This window comes from Strix aluco, chromosome 4 (genome assembly GCF_031877795.1).
Source record: "Strix aluco isolate bStrAlu1 chromosome 4, bStrAlu1.hap1, whole genome shotgun sequence".
NCBI classification, from domain to species: Eukaryota; Metazoa; Chordata; class Aves; order Strigiformes; family Strigidae; genus Strix; species Strix aluco.
The window spans coordinates 118,082,758-118,109,016 of NC_133934.1; the positions used below are offsets into that span (position 1 = coordinate 118,082,758).

General features: G+C 36.1%; 1 protein-coding gene across 6 annotated transcripts in view; it reads left to right on the forward strand.

The window, feature by feature from the left end:
* The window catches only part of EML1 (EMAP like 1), a 107,675-nt gene that overhangs the window by 73,215 nt on the left and 8,201 nt on the right, over nucleotides 1-26,259 (forward strand). For 4 of the 6 annotated variants that reach the window (XM_074825092.1, XM_074825095.1, XM_074825093.1 and 1 more), the window contains 13 exons: nucleotides 2,903-3,032; nucleotides 7,060-7,209; nucleotides 9,223-9,292; nucleotides 11,117-11,227; nucleotides 13,657-13,752; nucleotides 14,287-14,421; nucleotides 15,892-15,991; nucleotides 18,153-18,307; nucleotides 19,493-19,618; nucleotides 19,863-19,994; nucleotides 23,936-24,003; nucleotides 25,559-25,647; nucleotides 26,155-26,252. In XM_074825092.1, the coding sequence (XP_074681193.1) occupies nucleotides 2,903-3,032; nucleotides 7,060-7,209; nucleotides 9,223-9,292; nucleotides 11,117-11,227; nucleotides 13,657-13,752; nucleotides 14,287-14,421; nucleotides 15,892-15,991; nucleotides 18,153-18,307; nucleotides 19,493-19,618; nucleotides 19,863-19,994; nucleotides 23,936-24,003; nucleotides 25,559-25,647; nucleotides 26,155-26,252 (1,460 nt within the window). Of the gene's footprint in view, nucleotides 1-1,864; nucleotides 2,096-2,902; nucleotides 3,064-7,027; nucleotides 7,210-9,222; nucleotides 9,293-11,116; nucleotides 11,228-13,656; nucleotides 13,753-14,286; nucleotides 14,422-15,891; nucleotides 15,992-18,152; nucleotides 18,308-19,492; nucleotides 19,619-19,862; nucleotides 19,995-23,935; nucleotides 24,004-25,558; nucleotides 25,648-26,154; nucleotides 26,253-26,259 lie in introns of all 6 variants that reach the window. The other 2 variants (XM_074825091.1, XM_074825090.1) reach the window with 1 other exon arrangement.

Consider the following 26,259-nt stretch of genomic DNA (forward strand, 5'->3'; position numbering starts at 1 on the left):
TGAGAGAGCTATATGGCAACACATGGATGTTCACTGTGTTTGAAATGGTGTTCTGCACTTTTGCTGAAATTCATATAAAATTTGCCCCTTTGGCTGTTTTGCTGTTCGCCTAACATGATCATAGAAGCCTTGGTTTTTCCCTTGCTTTTTCTTACTGAGTAGACTGTAGATTCTTCTGAATGTTGAATAAACAGACCTAGGCCCCCAACTAATTTCTCAGTGCTTTTTGCTCAGTGTCATAAAGCAGAGTTATATTTGGTAAACATACCATATTGTTTTCTAAAGCTTTAGTTAAATTGTAGTGTAAATATGCACATTTTTGATGCATGTTTATATCTGTGATATAATCACAGGTTTGTCTTGCTTTTTAGAGAGAGCTAAAGCCTAACAGTTTTTCCACTAATCAGCATCTTTCAGCTTTGCACAAACCTAAAATTTCACAAAGCAAAGAATGTTTGTCATCAAGGCAAAGTCTTTTAGAGAATCTCTACCTCTGTGTATTCTTTGTGCAATTTTATGCCTGCAATCAGTAGTGGTCTCCTTTGCAGATCCTGCTAGCATTTGTGTGCCTTCTTATTTAAGTTCAGTAACTGTTAATTTTTGCAGTTATTTTCAACCACAACTTAAAATTTACAAAATTGCAGATGTAAAAGATACATTTGTCTAAAAGTTTCACCATTGGTCTGTCTTTGTAGTTTGATGATTGTCTGTCTTTACATCTATATCTTCACATTTAGAACTTTGCTGTCTTAAAAACTTAAGAAGAGTACAAAGGAGGGGATGTAGATTGATTATGTAGATAATACATTTGGATTGGTAAAAAAATGTGTACAGATGGAATTAATATTACCAAAAGTTAGAAATAAATGCGCAGTATGTATTTCTGTGCCTGACCTAGTCAACCTAAGTTCCTCTTTAGTAGAGAGAGAGGCATTCTGAAGACATAATTTATATACTTGGTATAAAATACTTGGTATAATTTACTATATTTGCTTTTGGACATCTGCTTTAAAACGTGATTAATTTGTCCAAAAGTGCCTGTTTCTCCCAATTTACTCTAAAAAGGAGTTTTGAGTGACTAGGTCAAATGCTTCCACTGTAGATGGCTAAATGCAGGTTTCAGGTAAGAAAAGCTGTTCAATGAATTAAACTTCCGTTCATTCCCAGCCTTTCATAAGCATAGTTAGTGGTTGTCCCTGCTGAAAATCTATTGACTTCCACTGCACCAGCATCAGTAGTATTGGCATGTGTTTCAAGCTCATTAAATAGATGCTGCATGCGCATACAAATAGTGCTGTAATGCTCTGCTATTTAATACTCTACCCTCTACATTTTATTTTCCAATACAGATCTATTGGAGTAGATTTTTAAAACCAATTCGAGTATTCTAGCATTTTAGTAGGCATCTTAAGCTCCAACCATCTGTCACCATTAATTTACCATTATTATTGCTTCTTTTTAGCATTCAGTTTTCTGTTGTTTTCATTATATGTATGAATTCTGTAAATGAAGCTAAAGAGCCCTAGCTGTAGCTTTACTGTGACAAATCAGGTAGATCTCTTTCCCAGATGACTTAGTCTGAACGTAGAATACACATATATTTAGGTAATACAGTATAGCTATGATGTTTATTTGTTCAACCAATAATTTTTATTAGTTTAGTCAGGAATTGTAGTGTATGCATATTTCCAATTAAAATAAAGCCTTAGTATTCAAATTGAAAAAATAATGGTATAGTTGTAATGATACTTAACTATTCATAGCATAATTTTAACAGTCCTGAATTGTATAATTTTTTTTCATTTACATGATTTTGTTACTTCTGCCCTTCCATTTCCTCTGTGCCCACGATTATTCTGTCTAGTAACTCTACAGATGTCACTGACTCCAAAACTGCTTGATTCGCATGAGAACAAGGCTGAACCCCTTGATCTGCCGATGGAGCAGCAAGAGCCAACACGTTCTGAATCTGGACAAACTTCACCAGAAGTTCACAGGACACCCACTTTGGCCTTGCCAGTTCCCAAAAGTCCTAGTCAGACCTTCATGGCATTTCCCAGATCTCCTAGTTTTATAAGCCCCATGAAGTCCCCAAGTCAGTACTTCCAGATCTGTTATTAATCCCTGCTTCTCTCCCCCCCAAAAATATTTCTTACCAGTTCAACACATTACTTTTAGTATTTTCTTCTAGAAATGTTTACTTCTGTCAGCCAATGCAGTTTTTGTAGCTTCTCTCCTCTGTGTCATTTTCCTTTCTTTTAATGTGCTGTCAATGTTGTCATTCCTTTTTCAATGTTTAGTAATTCTTAAAGCACATATCTTTTCTGCATGTACATCAGCATGATTCCTTTTACTAATTGTTTGTGTTCCTTATTTCGAATGTATCTCTAACACTGTATCAAGTGTAAAGCATATCTTTACACTGAGATGCAAAGAATGCGACTGAGTGTTGGAAAATACTTTAGATGCTGATGCTCAATTGTAAATATTGATTAAAAAATAAAATTAATTTAAAGTGGCATTTCTGCGTTAATTGTAATCTTTGATGTTTACCCCTTCATTTTTAATATTTAAAAAAATGTAATATTGTAATACTATTTTTCACCAAAAAAGATTTTGATTTCAGTCCTTTCAGTTTTGTAGTTCTTCATGATGTTGTTTAGTTCTAATTCTGCTGCTCAAAATGTTTAGAGGAAGAAGGGACTTTGTATGGTTAAAAAAAATTCTGCTTAGTGATTATGTTTTAAGAAAAAAAAAAGAAGCCTGCTTAATTTCTAAGTTTGAGATTGCATGTTGTTCTGTAATTGTAACACGCCAAACTGTTGAGTGGGAAGGGATGGAGGAGCACTGGAGTTCACTGATGGTTTTTTGTGTAACATGAAACATTTCTGACCTTTTGTAGAGGAAGGATACGTAAAAATGTTTCTTCGTGGACGTCCTGTTACCATGTACATGCCCAAAGAGCAAGTGGAATCTTACAACTTGGAAGCAAAAGTAGAACTACCAGCCAAGAGGCTTAAACTGGAATGGGTGTATCCTTTCTGTGCTAGAGGACTACTGGAAGTCAGTAATTTCTTAGTGATTTGATTTAAATAATTTTTCAAGATAAAGTATAGCAAAGTTAACATCATAGGGTGCATTTCATTAGTGAAGTGACATTCCATTGAAAATAGGTGTTAATTTCTTGAGGCTGCTGTTCTGCACCTTGTAAAGTACAGGGTGTCAGCTTAAGAAAGATTTTGCTTAAATGTTGCCTGAAGGTTAAGTCTGAAGCGTGCTAATTAGCTAAAGATTAAACTAGGCATATTGTAAGAATGTAGTGAGCTGCGATTATTAATTATAGATGCATAAAACAAGCTCAGGCGTTTTTTTGCTGATTCTCAGCAGTAATTTATTGTTCTAAACTGTGTTTTATAAAATGTTCACCATTGTCCTTTAGAGGATGCTATAATCAACTTCAGTACTTGAATAAGCCTTGAATTGAATAGTGCTTTGCAACAGATAGGTGCTTAGCAATAAAATTAATAAGATATTGTATATAAAATAATGTTTGAATTTAAATTTTAAACTATGTTTAGGCACTGTAAATACCGAACCAGAATTTTCCACTGACTTCTGTCAGTGGACATAATTACCGAATTCTAACTTGAAAGAAATCTGTGTTTCATTACATACAGAAATTTTCACATTTCACTTTTAAGTATAATGAGAAAATATATTCTTTGTTGAAAAAAGAAATGACAGTTCATTTTTGTATAATCTTAGTGTATGTATAGATGATTCAAGATTAAATATAAACACAAGAAGATCTGGGTCTATTTGTAATATCCACTATCTTTAGAGAGATGAAGTCTTCGTAAGGTTTTCTATTTTAAGAAAAAGAGTTTGCTTTGGTCCCAAACAGTGCAAATAGGAAGTTGCTTTGTCCTCATAAAAAAGAAGAGAGGCTGCATATAGTCTTTTTCAAAGTTGTATAAATAGAACTGCATGTGGTTTCAGAATGCACACAGAGTGTCCAAAAGTCCCATTGTATTCGCAAGGGATTAATAACAGATTTAGTAACTATTCTTATTATTCCTATTGCAGCTGAGCCTGTGGGTTCTACCCCACTCTGCTGGAACTGCAGATAATGCATACAGAAATAACTGAAGATGAGTAAAAACCAAAAAATCCACAAAATTAATAAGACAGCTGAGATTAGAGTGATAATACTGTTTGCAGCATTATCACTCTATTATCACCATATATCACAACAGCATTGATGTCTTTTTACACTTGTAAGGTGACCCTTGCTTAGGGGACCTAAGGATGATACAGGAGAGAGTGTTAAGATGCTTGCTGTAACAGTAGAAAACCCAACCACAAAACAGAACAGATTGTCATTAGCAGTGTGTAGGTGGAAGCTGAAGTTAATATTTCAGACTATTATAAGAAATGATGATTAGAGAGGGTCATGATTTCAGTCTCATTAGTTTCTCACTTAAGCTTACTTAAATGACTGAATATTTGCCAGATGGAGTATTATTTTTAGTTTGAATATTTGTATGTCCTTCCAGATGTGTTTCTGTATACACAGCAGAATCCTATATATAAAGGTTGTCTGTGAATAGAAAGGTATGAATTAATAGAAAAGATATGAATTAATAAAATGATTTGCTAACCCTGAATGGTTACTGAGGAGGATGCATATTTTCACAAAAATACTGTTATCTTTTTCAGATTTTAATTTCTTTGCAGTTAAACCCAATCATGATATCCATACTTAAAAATTACACCAATGACTAGGTATATGAAAGACTTTTTAAAAAAACAAAACAAAACAGCGAAGATAATGCCCAATTTACAGACTATAATGATGAGAAGAAGAGCTGGGGGCAAGAGCATAAAATAATTCAAAGAGAAAGACAAAGACATCAGAAAACTAACCAATATTGCAGGCATTCCAGTTAAATTGGAGAAACTAAACTGTTTGGCTAGAGGGTAACAGAACTGGAGTAGGAGAAAACATCTTTGTAGCGGAGAAATCAGCCTGACTGGGATTATAGCCAGCAATGCTTTATAATGTAAGTATGGGGGTAGAGAAACAAGATATTGTAGGTGAGATGGACAAATGAAAGGGGCAAAGCAGACTGATGAGAAACAGAAGGAAGAAAATCTAATGTGTGTGGATTTCAGGACATACCTGAACCATAAAGGGGTTTTACTGTCATGCTAGCAGGTATCTGCTGATAAAGGTTCAGACTATATCAGATACATTCAGACATGAAGAAACAGAAATGATAAGTGGGATGAAGTGTGGGGGCAGGCTGGAGCAGAGGTGGTAAAACCTGAGCAAGAAATTGGCACTGGAGACATCAGGGCAGGAGCAGTGGTCTGCACAGATCCCTTTGAGAGCAGCTCGCTTGGCAAGCAGGAGGTTTGAAACAAAAGCTGCAGGCCAAATGAAAAGAAAAGGTCAAGATAACATTCCCTGAAGTGCCAACTCACCAAATCCAAGTTGAAGCCACTGAATCAGAGTGTGGGAAACAGTGAGGAGAAGGAGAGATCAACCCCAGGAGCTTACATCTGAGAAAAAAGGCTGATAGAAAGAAATGGAGTGTTTGACAACAGCAATCATGCAAAGGGTTGAATGCAGCATTGTTCCCCACAGGAAGAATCATAAAGAAAGGAGATTTTCCCTAAAGAGTGTAATCTTTCCCATTTAATAGCTATTTTTATGCACAGAGATTTATTCTTTATGAATGTCTGTATAATGTTTATACTTCACTTTTTTAAAAAGTTGAATTCCTTAGGCTAACTTCAACTGCTAGTCCGTTATAAACTTGCTTATATAAATCTAGAGTAGTAACTAACCTTTACAGACAGATTAAAAATTGATAGTAAATGCTTTGTAATTTGAAGATATTGGTTGTTTTCATGTCTTCAAATTTTAATATCTCAGACTTGAACTTTGGCTGAAATATTTCAGTTTGGGAGTACAAAAGCTGTAGTTTTGAACATTTTGCACATTTTGATGGTGGGGTATGCAGCACTACTTCTGTTGCATTTATTAGAAAAAAATGAGCAAGCTGTTATTTAAGTTCCTGTTTTAGAAGTAAGATAACCATAGACCATCTTGGATAGTGTTAACATGAGTATTTTAGTTTGACTGTGTTATCATTGACCACAGAGAATAGTGCACAAGTATTTTTTTTAATAACATATAATTGGGGTCTTAGTACCTCTCCATATGTTTATCACATCCAGTTTCTCCATATTTACTGAATTAGAGTGTGCTTCTGTTTTGCCAGGATTCTGCTAATGCTGTTTCTTTCTGTTCCCATAAAAAAGGAAAGCCAAAATAGTTGTGGTCCCTAATGACTCTTCGGAAGAATAAAACTACATAATTTGGCTGAATTAACATTCAGTCTAAATGAGATTATTTCTGGATTAATTCCAGTTATTTCATTGGATTAATTTTAGATTAGTGTTGATATGACTAGCATCAGAATCTGGGCCACTGCCTTTTAAATACTACAAAAATAAATTGGAACGGATGATGTAACCCTTTTACGGTTTCATATCCATCTGGCTGGTAATGCCCAGAATAATGAAATCAATCAACCTGCACACAGGATAATGCAATCAATCCTAGTGTAATGCAGGGAGATGTACTGAATGATTTATTAGCATTTCCATCAAGTCTAAATTTTTATTTTAATTAGACAAGCAGTGTAAATAGTAAATACACTTGGGACAAAATTAATATTGCCTTAGTCTGGCATTTAGCAAGTTCCAGAGGATACTAAAGGGATAATATGTCTACCAGTTCCTGTATTCTTTACCATGTATTTTCTGTAGGATATGTAGGCTTTCAGCAACTCAAAGTCTGCGAAATGTTTTAGCTCTCTTGCCTGTAGTGAGGGAGGGAGTTCTGAGGGCTGTCAAGTGATAAAGCTGTGCTCAAGCCAAGAGATGCAGACTTCAGAAAATATAGAGGCAAGAATCCATTTTGGTTTTCCTTATTTTTAACATTCTTCATTGGTAGATAATGTTATTGCAGCTTGACCAACATGCTAGCTATGGATATAGGGGTCGGGACTGTCGCAGTAATCTCTATCTTCTTCCAACGGGTGAAACTGTATATTTCATCGCATCTGTAGTTGTGTTGTTCAATGTTGAAGAACAACTTCAGAGACATTACACTGGTCATAATGATGATGTGAAGTGGTAAGTCACCTAATAACCATCATTTTTTCTTCATAAAACAGTTTTTGGAAGGTAGTATTTTGTTCTTTTAATATAGTTCTGAAAATTTGATTTAACTTCTAACTCTTGCATAGGTTGGCTCTTTATGCCCGACAGTGTATTTGCACAGTCAAGTAAAGGTCAAATAAAAGTCATAAGAATGTCATATGTCTGTTATAGCTCTATCTAGCCAGCACACAAAGCACCTGCTGTCAGGGTGTGATGGCACAGACCTGAGGATATCCAAATATGTCTCTAACAGAGCCTGAGTTTGCTTGTGAAACTTGCCTTGAAGTCTGTGCTGCCGTATGTGCTGTGCTACCTTCTTGGGATGAGTCTATATGCAATTGCTTTATTGATGTTCTCCAAGTTACCTCTTGTTTCTCTGTCTCAGTTGCTAACAATTCCTCCTCATATTTACTTGAGAAAATTTATTTTCCACAACTAATATCCTTTGAGAATACAGAAAACTAGAAATCTGATTGAATGTATCAATCTACTCATTTTTCATTATTCTGTTTTTAGGGTGATTTGGCATTAACAACTTCTTTAGATTCTTCTCCTTTCTCTTTTTAAGTAGGATTGAATTATTCATATTCACCTGGGTCTGGGTGCCAGATATAGGTCCTTTAGGCTCAGTCCAATCAAAAAAACAGTTTTAATCTCATCTGCAGTCTTCCTGGTAGTCTTCAGGCATGTCTACATCATGGTAGATAACCTGGAAACTAGTCCTGAGCAGCCTGGCTTGTCTGCTGCCATGCAGGCATGCCAGGTTGGCCTTCAAAATGATTTAGCTGTGTTCAGTCCTAGAGGAGACTAGGTATCAGTAAATATCAATATTGTTATACTGAAATCTAAATAAACATATAGTTTATCTTGACGGTTTCTGTCTGCTTGCTGAGTGTAGCTGTAGAAGAGCATCCAGATTATCTGATGGGCCCTAATGTATGAAATTAGTTTGACATCCCTTCTTTAGATTAAGCATTATGAAACACCTGTTGTCTCTCAAAGCCAAAAATAGACCTGATAATCAAATCTGGTTGCATTGTGAGCATGTTTCATGAAATTGAATTATTTGTATAATCTAGTTGTTTTACAAGGAAATTTTTAACTTGGACCTGTTCCATCTCATTTCTTTCTTTCAAATTTTGTGACTCTTAGATATTTGAAAGCTTTCAGGTTTATTAGAAAGAGGATACCCTTCTGCATTATAAAGCTGAGTCAATTATTGCTACAGTTCATTTTGCATGGCATTTTGCCTCTAGAACTTTATGCAAAGCAGCTGCAGTGAAAAAATAATTAAGAGAGGATTTGGGGCAACAGGACTGTACTCCAGGCTTAATACAGATTTTAGGTTGTTTTTTCCTTAGACACATTGGTTAACCTTGATTGCAGTTTTTAAAATCTCAGTTTTTAGAATCAAAATTCCTAATTTCTGTATCCTGATTCTTAATTACTAAAGGACTTTTTTCCACCTTTGAAAAATACTGGAGAGAAGTTGTTATCTCCCTAAAAGAGTCACTGAATATCTGGTCAATACAGCCTGAAGAGCAATGCTGGAGTGGCTACACATACGTTTGTTCTGGAGAATTGTTGCTAGACGGCATTGTCTGTATTGACCAGGTCTCTACAACCTCTGATTAGAGATATCTGAAGTTAGATAAGTAGCGCAAATTGTAAACTTGTTATATGCTGCAGTCACTTCAACTCTAGATGAGATGAATCCCAACATAGGTTAGACTAAGGCTTGTTTGAGACATACTTGGCAGTATTAGGGCTTAAGCAAATTACTGCCCTGTTCACAAGGGAATACATTTTTCAATAAAAGAGCATGAAAATTCTTTTGTCAGTTCTGTTTTTATATTTTTAAAATCTTTGCATGTATGCTGTGTGTCTTATATGACTAAAATAAGGCTATTTATACAGGCTTAAGTAAAAGTTTGATGAAATAGATAATAAATAGCTTTACATTTGGCCTTTCTTTCTTTTCTATAGCCTGGCTGTCCATCCTGATAGGATCACTATAGCAACAGGTCAAGTTGCAGGGACATCCAAGGATGGAAAAGTGAGTGATCCCTTTGCTGCTATATAATTGCTCGTATTTCACAAGAATATGCTATCAAGCAGATACATGCTATATTCTTTTCATGTTGCAGTTAAACTGGTCTTACATTTTAGGACTGAATGCAAGCAAAACTTAATTTGAGAGTGCCTATTGCACACTATCAAAGTTGCCCAGTTCCATTATCAAGACCAATCATTGGTTTCTGGTTCCATTGCTTACACAAACTGAAGGTAAATTTGGAGCTGGTCTCCAAAAGAAATGGGGAAGGATGAGGCTACAGAGTAGACCTGGGAGGGCAAATGGATATGGGGAAAAGGAGAAAAAGCAGCGGAGATTAAATTGTGCACTATGGCTTTGGATTATTTGCTGAAAAAAACCCAAATCCCTACTCTTGCCGTCATCTAGGCAAGAATATTTTTCTCTCTTATTACCTGTATTATCATAAAGCTTAGCTGTAGGCTAGGAATTTATTTGAACAGAGTAAGATGAACATTGCTCCAAAATGCTAAGACAAGTGAGAAAGAGTGGGTACAAGCAGAGGCAGGAAAAAGTCACTTAGCAGAGTATGCAGCTGATGTCACAGCCAAACTATTGCAAAATTTTTGGTAGATGTCAATGACTTTTAGGATAAAAATGGGTTATCAGTATGCTAACTGCTTTAAGTAAACAAGGAAAATGAAATTCCAGTTATGCAATATAAGGTTTATGTAAAGATAACTTAGTTGAGTAACATAAACTATTAATTTTTATTGTGTGTTGGAGAAGTCTCTCATATTTATTTTTTTAACTTCGTAAGTACAATTCCTTACCTTTGTATTTGTGAAATAAAATCTAAAGGTCTGATATCTGTGCTTTAGGGGAAGTGGTATATAGGTAAGCTTATATAAAAGCCATTTATATAACTGAGATACTGAGGTGGCCCCAATTCATTAATTTATTTTTTAAGGGCAGTTTCACTAATTATTAGCAAGGAGGACTGATGGCTATTGCTTTTTTAGATTTTTTTTCTGATATTGTAATAAAACAGATTCACTTTATTTGAAAGGGTAGGGTAAAAAGGGAAATAAAACATGGCCTTTGTTGTTTTCCTGCAAAGGTTGAAAACACTGTGTAAAACTCCTCACTATTTTTAAAATAAAACTTAATCGGCAAGTACTTCCCGGGGTTGCCCTCTAGTGGCGTTGAGGAGCGTTTCTGTCTCCACGAGGTTCAGTCTGCGTGGGGCTGGCTGGCTCTGTGGTGCCGAAGTCAAAGATAGAGGGGAGGGAGGGAGGGGGAACCACCTGGTTTTCGTAGGGAAGTCATCTTAGGCCATTATGTACAGAAGGAAAGTTAGTTGTAATTACAGTTGTACAGTTCTTTTCTACGGCCATTTTTATGACACTGAAATAAATTATGTTTTAGAAATTCTTAATCTTTTTTTGCACTTGCTGTTTGATGTTGACCAGAATTATCTCAGTTGCTACAGTTTAAACTGATAATCTCGGACCTACCAGTAAGTCCCATGTTGCAAGGTCATCACCAATTTTCACTTACTGAAGGATGTCTCAGTGCCCATTAACTTCAATAAACTATAAAGATCAGTGAGACCTGATGTACTGTACAGCCTGAATAGTCAGTCCCAGATACTGGTTCTAGGCACAGTAACCAGCAAATCATTTGTAGCACATCTGTGCTTACATAGATGACTGTAGAGAAGTTTTGATAATTTTCATACCTTAAATTGTATTAAAATGGTTTTTTTGGATGCATTCTCATTATTTTAAATCCTGATGTTTTTTTGCTACCATTGTTTCAGCTGTTACTTCTGTGTCTATTTTATAGCAATTGCCACCACATGTGCGTGTCTGGGATTCTGTAACTCTGAATACACTGCATGTCATCGGAATGGGGTTTTTTGACCGAGCTGTCACTTGCATTGCTTTTTCTAAATCTGTAAGTAAAGTAAATGAAACTCATATTAAGAATGTTTGCTGAACAGGTCTTTGAAATCTTTCAAATTTAGCTTCCTTGACCAAAACAAACTTCCAAGCTGTCTTTACTCTCAGCTTTCTCGTTAGAGGAGGAACCCATGCAGCCCAGTTGTTTCCAGCAGTTTATGTTGCTGTTAAGCTTAGCATTCTCTTAGCAGCCTCAGAGGTCTACCTTATGCATACCATAAAATGCAATTAATTTCTTCCAGGACAAATAGTTGCAGAAGTACTTGTGTTCTTGAAATTGCAGTATCCTTGCTACTCTTTAATCGTCCTGTTGCGTTTTTCCCTACATAAGTTACTTTCTGCATCTTTTAACACCCTGTACTGTGCCTAAGAATGACTGATGAAAGACCTTTACAATGGCCTGTACTTCTGACTTTGGATTTAAAAAATGGGAGCTCCCATAGGAGAAGCAGAATCTTTTTCTTGAAAGCAGCAAACGTGTATGGATAAAGGATTGTAAAGAATTAGAATCCTGTTGTTAGGCTCTTGGCACCATCCTTTGAGCTCTAGTCTATCAAGAAGGTTAAAAAAATGACATAGGTGGCATTCGAGTCCCATATAAAAACGTGCGTTTGTAACCTGACATGGACACCCTCTGTGTAGAACAGAATCTGTTAGCGGTGTATCTGATGGTGTCTGGTTGTCTTGACAGCATTTTTAAGAAGGAGAGTAGTAAATGGTGTATTACCTAAGCAAAATATACTTCAATGAAGGTAGCCACAAGTACTTGAAATCTATTGGTGACAATATTTTATAGAAAGTAGAAAAGAATAGAGTGAATTGGGAGAGCTGGTTAAGAATACAAAGGTCAAAGAGAACACGGTTCAAGATCAGCTTTAAAGGATAAATAAAAAGGAATAGCAGGCAAATACTTTGTAAATATCTCCCTGGAGGAAGAAATAAGTACTTAACAGGTTCCCTATTGGCGGATGCCACGAGAAAGCAAGTTTTTAGTATGCTTGCTTAATGCTGCGATTTCACAGTCAGAGCTTAGCCTTGTTTTGAACGTCATGTCCCATCCCATCCTGTAGCAGTACTGCTTATCTCATTTTAGACAGCTCTCTGTTCAGGCTACTGAGTCCTATCTCTCCCCACCTCTTGAGTTGTGTTGGTACAGCTATTTTTATAGCTGTGGCTGAGATGTGTATTAGGGGCCTGTTTCATCAGGAAAACAACCATGCATCCTTATGTATAAACAAAATAAAGCATAGTTTGCTTGGGTCTTTTTTTGCCCCCAAAATGGATCCATTCCCCAAACAGGCTCCCTCTATGGGCTAGGGTTACTCTAGCCCAAACTTTTCTGGTGACTCAGCTCAAGAGGCAGCAACAAGCAGCCTTGCTATGGGTGGCAAAAGAAGGACTGTTTGTGTCAGCGTTGCTGCCAAGGGAGTGCTTGTGTAACCACAGGCTCAGTCTGTTCCAGCAAGCTCATCTGCAGTCAAAGCTACCATAGCTAATGCCAGGAGCAACGGGATGCAAAAATCATATTTGAATGGGTTGGAAAACAATTAGACATTACTTGATAGTTTATTCTACTCTAGACACACAGCAAGGAATGAACACCAAGGACTGGAAAAAATGGTCCAAAAAGTACCTTTCAGATAGCTGCTATCTGGAAAAAGATTTGATGATTGTACAGCAGTTTCCATCACTAGTGAGACCACTGTCGGTCACCTCCCCTCAGTTCAGGTAGACTCTCGGTTAGAGTTCCTCATCCAGTCTTTGGATCTGTACTTCAGAAAAACGGGTACCCACTGGAGAACATTTAGCTAATATGATGCATGAAGAAAGACTGAAGGAATTACGGTCAATAAGATTTTAAAGACTGATAGAAGATACACCTATAAAAAAGACACCTGTCAGGAATAAATTGGTTTCTAGTTTCTTACTATGTTCCCTGATTTTGATCTGTTATTCCTATATGAAGAGTAAAATTGTTTCCCTTGTCCATAGCAGATCTAACAAGAAGTAATTGGTTTAAAATGCCAAGAAAGAAACTCAATATAATTGTCAGGAAAAGCTTTCTTAACAGTGTAGATAATGACGTGTAGTTTGCCTTGGGAATTTCCTGATGTGTAGTTTGCCTTGGGAATTTCCATCACTGAGTGTTTGGAAAGAGATACCTACCTCATTCCTGACAAAGTCTGTCTGCAGTCTGCAAGAGTTTCTCTTCTAGGTTCCTTTTTAGCCCTATTTTTTCAATGGTCCTATAAATTATTATATTTCATGGAGATCTATGGGATAACTAAAAGTATAACAGTTAAAGTGTAGATATGTATAAATATTTGCACCTACACAGAAGTATTTAATTATTTTGAATGCGTATTTACATGTTTCTAATGTTGGTTGGCGGATGCATTAATATTTTTCCATGTTTTGCCTCAGAATGGAGGAAGTAGCCTGTGCTCTGTGGATGACTCAAACGACCATGTACTTTCTGTGTGGGACTGGCAGAAAGAAGAAAAGCTGGCAGATGTCAAGGTGTTGCAATAATATATTTTGTACTACTTGCTTGTGTGTAGATTTGGATTTCTTGTCATAAAATGTATTTCTATATTTAATATCTTGTGCCTTTTTAACACTTCAATTTTGTAAAAGTCAAAGAACCTGAAGAAAGAAAATACTGTTGAGATTATCCCAATAGTTTTGGTTTTGGGTTTTTTTTTTTTTTAATTTTGCTATTGTAGTCATTCTAGAATTGATTAGAAAAGTCTAGGCAGCAATGACAGGAGCATGTACAGAAAAGAAACGTCTTAAACTAATGTTTTGTGTAGAACCTCTCATTATCTGACATAGTTTTGAAGGATAACTTTTGATACTAACTTGAAAAAACAAAATCTTTTGACTTCAAAGTATTCTACCAAAGTATTCCAGTCTACACTAATAAATAAATAGCTCAGAATTTTTCTTAAATCAGGAGTTGATCAGTTAATCTAACTAGAGAACCATTTCATATAGTTTTGTTTTCTTTGAATTTTAAATTTTGATACAATGTTTTTCTTTTTTCTTTCCAAGTGCTCTAATGAGGCTGTATTTGCTGCAGATTTTCACCCTACTGATACAAATATAATAGTTACTTGTGGAAAATCACACCTTTATTTTTGGACACTAGAAGGGAATTCCCTTGTTAAAAAGCAAGGATTATTTGAGGTAAAATAAAATTTTTCCTTGGTTTTATGTTTGTAATAATGGTACCGTCACACAGATGTAAGGGTTAATAAGGGCTGAGTAAATCAAAACAACTGATCATTATTAAACTTGAAATTTTGCAGAAACTCAGGTAGCATTCATGGTATGGCACAGAGAACTTTTCCACGGGTAAAACTTCCACAATGAAGTTTTGAAATGTAATTACTATTTTGTTCCTCGCATTCTTTTTCCTATATTCTTTATGCTATGCCCTCTCCCAATAAACTTACCTTAAAACAATCTATGCTTACTTCAGGTTAAAAAAAAAAAAAAAAAGATATATGGTGAGGTTTTTTTATTTTGTCAGAGGAGAGACTTGCAAAACCCCCATAAATTACATGACTATGAATATTGTTCCCTTTTCCACTGTTCTGCTCAGATTCATACATACACGTAATTCAAATACAGATTGAGCTGGCCACTATTTGATAAATATAATTTTAATTTCAAGGTCTTGATTTGGTTTTGTTATTAAATACAGGCTGCACTCTACATCAGTTGCATGCACAAATGAGAAATGTTTGCGGTGACTGTGGGTAACTACAGTAGGGCCTAGTTAGCTGCTTGTGGAGTTGTGGCTTGGGGGTATAGTCAAAACAACTATTTTGTGATGTCAATTTATATACTTTGTGTGAAACGCGGAGGACATAATGCATTTAAATTTCATTACATTTTATTTTTCATTCATTTTAACTCCTAAGCTACTTTGGCAGACTTCTGTCTCTGTTACGGCTCTGTTATGCTCAATGATTGTTGCAGATGGAAAAGTGTGGTGGACCTAGTTGAGAACAGTTCTTAGTTTGAGGAAGAAAGAGGCCATACACACTGGTAGTCAACAAACATTCTAAATAATGTCCTTAGAAGCTACTAGCTAGTGGAGTTTTTTGTCCCCTTTTACTTTTCACTGTTTTGTTGCTGTCAGTATCTTAAATGCAAGGTCTCAAAGCAACATTTCCATTACTGAACCTTAGGATTCTTTCAAGAGATGATTTCTTAATTCTTACACTACAGCCAAACTCTCTAATAATATTTTTCTCCTAGAAACTTTGGAGTTAAAAACTACAGTAATAAAGCTTGTTTGCATCTTCGGCCATTTCTAAATACTTAAAGCCTTTGCGATTATGCGGGAGTTGGGGGATTTGGTTTATCTCAGAGCGTTCCTGGTCTTGTGTTTAAAAGTTGGCAGGCCTTCTCACTTGCTCTATCGTGACTTGTGATTGAAGGGTGCAGGGTTGGGACACCAACCCCACCAGATGTGTCTTTTGCCTTTGCACAGATTAACTGTTTAGACTGTAGGAATGTGTTTAACTCCTGTGTAGATACTTAAGTAATAATACAGCTGTATAAGACTAAACTAAATGACTTCAATGCATACAGTTAAAATGAATGGGTTGTGTTTGCTGTGAGTGTATATTTTTCATAACCGTGCAGAAACAAGAGAAGCCAAAGTTTGTCCTGTGTGTGACCTTTTCTGAAAATGGTGATACTATTACAGGAGACTCAAGTGGAAACATTTTGGTTTGGGGGAAAGGTAAGACAAGATTGAAGTTAATAGTGAAATTTTAGTATAAAATACTGTGAATGTTTACATGAGCATAACCTCATTTTAAGAAGAATAAATTTTGCTTATCTTGTGTTCTTTCCCAAGACCAATCCAGCAGATTATGTCTGGATTCTCCTCTATGAGCACCTAAAGAACGTATATATACCTGCCTGCTACAGCACAAAATTCTATAGAATGTGTTCTCTATGGTCAGATGTTGAATCGTAGAGCTATGCCAGCATGTATGACTTTTATTGAAGTAAGAAATGGCAGGAAAAGTTCTTTTCCTTAATCAATGTGATAGTAAGAAACACTGTTAATGTAATTGGTAATCTCCAGTCTCCTATACTGTCACTCTAGTGTTTGCAAAAATTATGCCTATTGACATACACTTTTAAAAAGACAACAAATAGCTTTATTTGTTTTCCTAGGAAGTGAAGCTAAAATATATGCAGATCTAATTGAATTCCTCAGCTTTATTTCAAAAGAACAGATGGATAGGACAAACTTCTTAAAAAGCATTTTCTAGTAAGAAAAGACTTTCTTTTCTTTTAGGCAGCAGAAGGCAATGCCTGCCAGAAGGCAAACAGCAGCAACATCCTAAACGTTTACTCAGTGTGTGAGATGCCATGCATAGGAATAAGGAGAATCCCCTAAAGGAGGCCTTATTAGTAAAGGAAGAAAGGATATGGATGACAGCTGCTTCTTATTTACTCAGTGCCCTCTCCCAAGATACTCGAATGTTATAAGACCTGGGAAGCAACACAGTGAATCAGTTAAACAGTTGAGCCTTACTGAACTGGTTTGGTAGACTTTTGTTCATCCAGGGACTATCAGCCAATTATTTCCTTGTGCTTTTGACCAGCACAGTTGAGGAAAGGGGTGGATATGGTGTTTGTAACTCAGCTCCTCTTTTATTTCTCTGTTCTTTTTCCTGTGATAAAGGAAGACACTTTAACACTTTTCCTTCTAAACAGAATTTAGAAATTGCATAGTCCCATCTCCCTGTTCTTGGTTATTTTGTACTGCCAACAGACAAGGGAGATGATGGCGGCTGCTGTCATGTCAGGGTCAGTGCACTGCTCAGGGGGTGGTTTGCCTTCATGCCAGTAGACTAACTTCTGCTGTGACTGCAAGTGGCCTCTTCTGCCCTTTCTCCCAGGAATGAAAGGGAATTCTTTGTGTGCTGCAAGATCTCCTCCCCTCTGCTGGTTCTTTTGGGTTGGACAAAAATATTCTTGTTTTTCTATCTTAGTACAGCATACTTTCTATGTCTTCACTACTTTGGATTCAGAGGCTGTTCAAGTGAGGGCTGCTTCCACCAGGTCAGAGTACCCTTAGCAAAAACTTCTCTTAATAGAAATCACTTGTAGCTGACACATTATATCCATAGATGTGGATAGAATCAAATGGGATTTATAAAGGCAAAAGCAGTAGTTTCTTCCTAACTTGCATCAGCCCCTCGCTTTTGCTAAACATAAAGTTAGCCAAGCTTTGATGCAAGGTGTACATTTCAGTAAAAGAATCACTAGTAATTGTTTCTTTATACTTCATAATAGTAATGGTTCATCAAATTAGAGATATTTAATCTAATGTAGTTAGTTTTGAAGGTGTTTTGAGTCTAAGAAGGTACTTGAACAAGGCATGTTAATCAATAAAGAAGTACAAGCTCTTTCAGAGAGTGATTCAGCACCTTCTGCTAGATGTACAAAAACCTCTAGCTTAGTTGGGTCTTGGTGCAAGTCTGGTGTCTGGAGGCTGTGGAATATCCTTGGAGGATAACAAGTGACTGGGTTATGGTTTCTTTGTTGATAAGGTGCATAGTGCTGCTGCAGGTCAAATGTGGTGTCAAATGGTTTAGATTAAACACCCGTGAAAGGTTTAAATGAACCTGTTTTACTTTGTGTTTGAACTAGACTGAGGAATATGTATACTTTTAATTTCTGAGATGGGGGAATATGTTCTTAAGATGTACCAATTCAGTCTCTTCTGTGGGTCTGTGCATTTTGGTGCAGCACTCCATGCCTGCCACTGTCATTGTTGACAGATGATTCTTGACAGGTAGTAGAGAAATAGAGAAAAAAAATGGGGAAAAAGGAGCTATTAAGCTGAGTATTTCAGTAGTAATGTCTTTTCTCCTTCTATCCAGGTACCAACAGAATAAGCCATGCAGTTCAGGGGGCACATGAGGGTGGTATATTTGCGCTGTGTATGCTGCGAGATGGCACATTAGTATCAGGAGGTGGAAAAGACCGAAAGCTGATATCTTGGAATGGAAATTACCAAAAACTTCACAAAACTGAGGTGATATCACCTATCATGAAATTACTCTGCTACTCAAAATGAAATTTTAGCTGTCTTCTGAACAGAGCTTTTTGAATCTTTTTTTTTTTCTTATGGATGTGTATTCTGTGGGAAAGCAAATGAATGGTAAAATGCAATATCATTTGAGTCATCAGATCATTCTTGTGATAGCCTATTAATTAATGTACTGTTTCCTTTTCAACATCTATGATAATTGGCAAACAAATCTTGTATTCATACTTTTTCATATTATTTCTTCCTTTCTTTGCAATTAATGTGAGGTAATTTTTCACTTCAGAGTGTTACAATATTAGAATGTTTTTGTACTTTCCTCTTTTCCAAAATGATGTGAGGATTTTTGAGGGGTTTTAGTACTTACATTTTTTCGTTAATTTCTTGGTTAGTGTTGGTTTTTATTTAAAAAAGAAATTCCAAAAATTAATTCAGTTGCTATGTAGGAACTTAAAAGCGGGATTTGTTTGGACAGAACTACATGACTGTTTACATACTGAATATAAGAGAGCAATCAGCATAAAACTCTGAGGAAGGGTTTCAACTCTACTATATATTATTAAATGTAGCAAATACATATGCAACTGGAATGGCGTGTCTGTTTGGTAATTCAGTTTTTAACACAGCACAAGGTACATGCTTGTTGTGCTGTTTCTAACCGTGGCCTCATTTTGTTTTTTCTCTTATTTGTTCATACAGTGGTATTCCTTGTTATTTTAAATTTTACATCTTTCCTTACACTTGATATTGGAGATTTGCACCGACTCTTTCAGAACTGAAGCTGCAATTAAAGAAACATTCCTTGCAAGAAAGTACTAGTGTTACAAAGCCTGACACTATCTCTGAGTAGAAATGCTTAGTCTGATATCACAGCTGCAATTAAAATATGATTGAGTTAACACAACATGAAGGAACCTTTTCTCTTTGTTGAAATACTTGACTTATTTCTACAAACAGAGTGTTCTGTAGATAAGGATGTCTTTTCTTGTAGTGTTATAAAGACAGTTACTGAGCTGATGCAAGTTATAAACTTTTGAAAGTCAGGCATATATATTCATCCATTTAATTTCTTCTCTGTGCACCTATTAAAATGCATTTGCTAGGCCATATGTCTTTAAAAATAGCAACGCTTGACTAATTGTCTGACTATCTGTTTGTCTGTTATGACCACAGATTCCAGAGCAGTTTGGTCCAATAAGAACAGTAGCAGAGGGAAAAGGAGACGTTGTATTAATAGGAACCACTAGAAACTTTGTCCTACAGGGCACGCTATCAGGAGATTTTTTCCCAATTACCCAGGTAAGCTGTTGCCTTACAAGAACATTTCTAAGTGTGTAATAGTGGTAAAGGTATTGCTTAAAGCTAAGTTTCATAAATATGCATTACAGTACTTTTGGGAATAAATAACATTATAAATATGTATCTATCTGCACCAACGTATTTTTGTAATGCTTTAATGTATAGTTTGGTCATTTTAATCCTGTTTAAAAGTGTTTAGTTTTGATGGTACTGTCCTTACCAAGAAACATTTCTGCTTGTGTAGGGTCACACTGATGAGCTTTGGGGACTTGCGGTCCATTCCTCTAAACCTCAGTTCTTCACTTGTGGGCATGACAAACACATTACCCTCTGGGATGCTACCACTCATCATCCTATCTGGAACAAGATTATAGAGGTATAAATTTATTAAACACAACTCACCTCCTCTTACAGGACTTTTCAAGTAATTCGGGTTTTTCATAAGATTATTGATTAAAAACATTTTAAAGTATTAACTTGAGGAAAAAAATGACAGTCATAAAATCTGTCTTTATGAAAATGGATGTAAAACTCTTAAAAACAAGAATTTTACATCCTAGGTGTTACGGATCTATATAATGTATCATATAGAAGTGTACAGTGCTGTTGACATTTATATTTTTTTACTAGGAAGAGAACCACAAATATAAAGTCAGGATATACTTACCATATAGAAGTAGTTCTGATCAGATTACTACTATCCTGTGCATGATAGTTAGAATTCTGAAGGAAAAGATTTTTTTAGTGACATTTTTGGGCTTCTTTTTTTTTTTTATAATTCATTAGTATTTTTATACATCCTGTTCACAAATAAACAAATGTAGTTTTTAGATTTTCACGTCCTATCTCTGGTATGAAACTAGGTACTGAAGGAATACTTAGTGGGGGCTCAGTTTTATACTGTACTTAGGCACCCAGTTTTGCATCTGCAGGCTCCTAATAGCTTTGTGGTAACATGTGATCTTGATTACCACGTGTCACTAGGAACTGATTTTTTAGGATACGTTTTTTGACATGTGATCACTTTCCTAAATATTTACCCATAAAGAGACATTTGTTTATCTCTTAGAGACAGTGGTGTTGCTCTATTTTAAGATGCCACTATCGCATTTTTTTCAGTCTTCCCTTTACATTTTTTTTAACAATTGCAAGAGTATGCTTTTTTGGAGATACATGTGCTGATCACAGTAAATGAGTTACTTCTCAGTCTTTCTTATCTGCCCTCTGTATAGTGGAAAGGTTCAAAAATTACTTCAGGAAAAAGGAAACAGCACCTGGTGTAGATATATATACAATATACAGGTTTGCAGATCAAATTGTAGCCAGTAATTTATAGATGACCCTATATTAGTTTACAGGAAGCTTTGAAAATCTTAATTATACAACTTTTTTTCATAAAAAGATTGTTCATGAGTTGAGGCAATCCCAGGCACAAATACAGGCTGGGCGATGAGTGGATTGAGAGCAGCCCTGCGGAGAAGGACTTGGGGGTATCAGTGGATGGAAAACTGACAGCCAGCAATGTGCACTCACAGCCCAGAAAGCCAACCATGTCCCGGGCTGCATCAAGAGAAGTGTGGCCAGCAGGTTGAGAGAGGGGATTCTCCCCCTCTACTCTGCTCTCATGAGACCCCACCTGCAGTGCTGTGTCCAGCTCTGGGGCCCCCAACATAAGAAGGACATGGACCTGCTCAAGCAGCTCCAGAGGAGGCCACAAAGATGATCAGGGGGCTGGAGCACCTCCCTTACGAGGACAGGCTGAGAGAGTTGGGGTTGTTCAGCCCAGAGAAGAAAAGGGTCTGGGGAGACCTTATAGCAGCCTTCCAGTACTTAAAGGGGGGTACAGGAAAGGTGGGGAGGGACTCTTTATCAGGGAGTGTAGTGATAGGACAAGGGGTAACGGTTTTAAACTGAAAGAGGGTAGATTTAGACTAGATATAAGGAAGAAATTCTTTACTGTGAGGGTGGTGAGGCACTGGAACAGATTGCCCAGAGAGGTGGTAGATGCCCCATCCCTGGCAGTGTTGAAGGCCAGGTTTGACCAATCTGATCTAATGGAAGGTGTCCCTGTCCGTGGCGGGGGGAGGTTGGAACTACATGATCTTTAAGGTCCCTTCCAACCCAAACCATTCTATGGTTTTTAGGCCTACATAACACTTTAAGTTAAAGCTAATATTGATAACACTTATTGAATACAATGCATCTGCAATAAGTGTATGCTGTGGCATCAGGTTAAAGCAGTCTTGACAGAACAGTGTTTGCTGAACTTAACTTGATTATTTAGAAATGGTGAGTTATTTGATTATTTAGAAACTGGTTTTGTGCAAGTCTTATTTATAAATATCCTGAAGGGGAGAGTAAAATCGTTGGTATCATTTTTTATGCTTTCCTAACAAATTTCTTCTTTGTCAGAAAAAAATGATCATGTAATTCAGTTGCAGGTACTAATGTGATCCTTTACACTGCTCACTGTAAAGGTGTATGTTTTTTTATACTTGCATACACTTTCAAAAAAGCTGGAAGAATAAGAAATTAGTGCTTCTGATATATTTCTCATTACAGGAGTGATATACTGAGGAGGGCCTATAGTCATGAAGAGATGTACGAAATTTGACACTTTGCTCTCTTGCAGTTTAAAGAAGAGAGCATTTAGAGGTTTGCGTTGATAGAGAAACAAGTACAATATGGGGAACAGGAACAACTCTATTAATCAGATAAGCTACTATCTCAGAATTATTGTTACTTAAATAATCACCAACTCAAAAAAGGGCATATTTTCCACTGTTTTATTCTTTGCTTCCTCTGAAAAACAAAATGAGTTCAGCTGATTATGACTTAGTGAGCTTCAATTAATATTCATCTGTGGTTTTGCAAAGATAAGACACTCTAAGACACTGGTTATTGAAATGTTTAAGAAACTGTTTTATTTACCTTGGTTCTTTTGAAAAACGTTGATGGTAACAGCAGTAGGACTGTTTAAATTAGACTAAGATTTATTTTTTTTCCCCTCCAAGTACACACTGCTTCATTAAGACAAGATTTCTGTTATCAATCTTGACAATAATCTCCTTATTAGCCACTTGAAATGTCTGACACTGTTTCATAAATCAGTGACTGATTATCTAGAGTAAATAAATCATTTCATGTTAACCTATTTTTGTCATAGAGATCTATGTAAAAGCTTTTTAATGTAGTTATGAGTACAAGTTACTGCTCAGATATTTAAATCTGGTTTATTCAAGAGAATATTTTAGCATTTACTATGAAATTATACTTTAAAAAATTAGGAAATTTTCCTTTCTGGACTACTGTAGTGGTTTAGAACATATGTATAGAAATCCTGGATTTCAACAATTCTCTGAAATTTCTTTAGAGTTAGTAACGTGTTTCAAATTAGTCACTTGTTTAAAATTAATGAGAATATCCCTTACACATAGCCTCTAGGGCTGATAATTACAAATTACTAAAATGCCTACAATGTGATATTATTTTAGAATATAGAAAATCAAGGACACAAGCATTTTTGTGAGATATGTTACTGAATTTTTTTGCTTACATTTTAAAATGATTTTTGGCAGGTATCAGAAAAAATAAGGTATTAATTTTGGGACTTTCTGCTATAACCTGAGGAGTTCTGGAGCTCATTTATTGTAACTGAACAAGTATTAGAAAGAAAGTGCTTACCTTGGTTTTTAGGCACATGTTTAAATTGCAAGAAAAACAGTGCAATTCTACTGGACTCCATAGTAATATACTATATAAAGTAAAATGTTTTAAAATTGCATATCAGAATAAGAAACCCAGTTCATGCCCTTAGTCTTCCACTAAGCTGCAACTGTCAGGTGCTGAAGAAGGCTTTGGTGTGCGTAGAAGTTAGGCTTTTCCCCTCTGTGCAGTGACACATACCTTTGTCGAATAATGTACTTGCTTGTCCTTTAGACAGTAGGTATACTGCAGCTTTGACACTTAATTCTTAGGTCAGCTTTAATTTAATAAGTTATTTTTATCTCTTACTTGTTTGTGATTTGTTGAGAAGCTGCCTTTGCCAATGTTATTGCTATGAAATCACTTGCCAAACTATTTTTAGATAGTGAAGAAAAGAAAACAGTGGCCTTGTATAGAGGGAAAAAAATCTACTGGATAATATTTCAATCAGTTAAAAATGTCCCCGTCCGTCCCCCCCCCAGTTAGAATTTAAAAAAAAAAACCAAACAACCAAAAGACAACAAGAGAGACTTACTCTGTCCCTGAGGCAGATAATTGAGCTGTGTTTTGTTGGACTTGTAAAAAAGTATGCTTCCTTCTGACACATTTTAGGATCCAGCACAGTCTTCAGGTTTTCATCCTTCAGCATCTGTTGTTGCAGTAGGGACGCTAACCGGCAGGTAAGATGCGCAGAGCTACACCTTGGGCACCAACAAGCACTACGTGATTCTTCCAGCTCATGTCCAAATTCATATTCTTGTTTTGCAGAAGCACGCATGACATATATTCATCTCCTATTGATTTCTATTGATTTTCAGAGTGAAATTTATTTGTATTGCCTTAGTGCCTAGAAACCCTAGTCTTGGACCAGTAGCCCGTGTTTGCGGAGCGTTGCATGAACACAGAAGGAAGAGGTGGTTTCTGCCCTGGGAGAGCAGCGATCTAACATCAGTGGGAGGAGGTGGATTGGGACAGGACAGGAAGGCTAGGTTAGCAGTGAGACCATGCGTGGGAGGTGCTGTCACCGTATGAGTGACCTAAATGTTAAATCTTTGTGTCCATTGTGGCAAAGGAGAGGCTAAAGAGGAGTTCTGAGTTAATAAGTTAACTTTGCAGATGCGTACAGATGTCTTCTCTGAGGCCTGTAGGGCAACGCAGAGGAAATCACACTGAAAAAAGTTGCTCATTGGAAAATCTAGCAAGTTATTTATTATCTCTTAATACAGTGACAACCCGATTAACAAAAATTTGGCAAATGTTCCACTGTGCTAGACATAGTGTAAAAATGCATATTAAGAGACTTGTTATTGCCCTACACTCTGCAGGCAGAACAATACAGACAAAACCAAGATGAAAGATAGTATCTCCGTTTTACAGGGCAGATTGAGCCCTTGGTCACATACTGGGTCAACAGCAGGCCAAGGTTTAACCTTGGTTGTCTGTCATAGGAGGAAGGAGTGCCTTCACCATCCTCTCCTTTAATGTCACTTGAGGGCAGACTTTGCTGTTAGTATTGAAAACAGTTCCATTTAATGGAGAACATATAGGATGCTTGCAGGTTATAAACCAAGATTATTTTGGATTTCATATCAATCCTAAATAAAGGATTTACTTTAGTTACTAAATTTACTTTATTTACTAAATAAAGTAAATCAAAAGGAGAAGCTTTGAGAGGAATCTTTACTTTGTCTTTAGTAATTTGATGCAAATATTGAAATACAAATTTTATCTTTGTCCTTTCTACATGTTTCCACACATTAAATTTTGGTTCATTAAAATTAATAAATTTATTAAAAAAATTAGTAAATTAATTAACTTAAAAAATTAATAAATAAAGCTAATCCTTCTATCAAAAGTGAATAGTCCTGATTCTTGCTTGTGTTTTCCTTTGCTCCAGGATTTAATGTAGGCATCAGTTTAAACATCAGTGTAGCATAGAGAATGGTCATTATATGTAATGCTTACTTTATTCTAATGTATGATACATAGTAAAACAGACTAAAATCTGAAGACTGATATCAGGGTCAATGTCTGATTATTTTTCTGGTTAAAAAACATGGGAAAGAAACTATCCTTGTGTTAAAGTAAAAATAAACCAAACTGAGTAGCAGTTGCTGTTTTTCTTTTCTTGGTGTAAAACTTATGCTATTTTGACAGAAGAAAATTGGTCAAGATTACAGTAGATTTAAGTTCCTTATGGAAAGATTTATTGGCCTCTTTCTGTATTTACAACAGGTGGTTTGTGTTTGACACAGAAACAAAAGACTTGGTCACTGTACACACAGATGGAAACGAACAGCTGTCTGTAATGCGTTACTCACCAGGTTTGAGAGCATTGATTTACTGGTTAAAAAAGTGTTGAATTTTTTATTAAATTTGGGGTTCGTTTGTTTTAAAATAATTCCTCACTTGCCATACTGAAATTGAAAATAAGTATGCTGTGAAACATTGGCAACACTGAATGGGTGGTGTCTTAAGTTCTAGTTTTCTTTTCCCTCCCTCCCTTCCCCACATGTTCAATCTGGTTTCACTGGGAAGAAAAAAAACAAACATGACTTAATTGCACAGGTTGTTGCAATCAGGTTAGCCCTGAATGGACTGTAGCTGCATCCAGAAGTGTCATGTGTCTTGAACGGTAGTATTTGCTACATAAACTTACTGCTTTGTAATCTTGAAATATGCAACTGAAAAATGGAGGGTTTTTTTTTTTTTCATTTTTTGGTATTAAGACCTTTAAGAGCAGTTCCTCTTGTCTGTGACACACTAACTTTTCAAAATTAGCTGAAGTTCTTTCTTACAGGAATAATTACAGTTAACTTTTGTGTTTATAGATGGAAACTTCTTGGCAATAGGTTCCCATGACAACTGTATTTATATATATGGCGTAAGTGAAAATGGAAGAAAGTACACTAGAGTTGGCAAATGTTCCGTAAGTA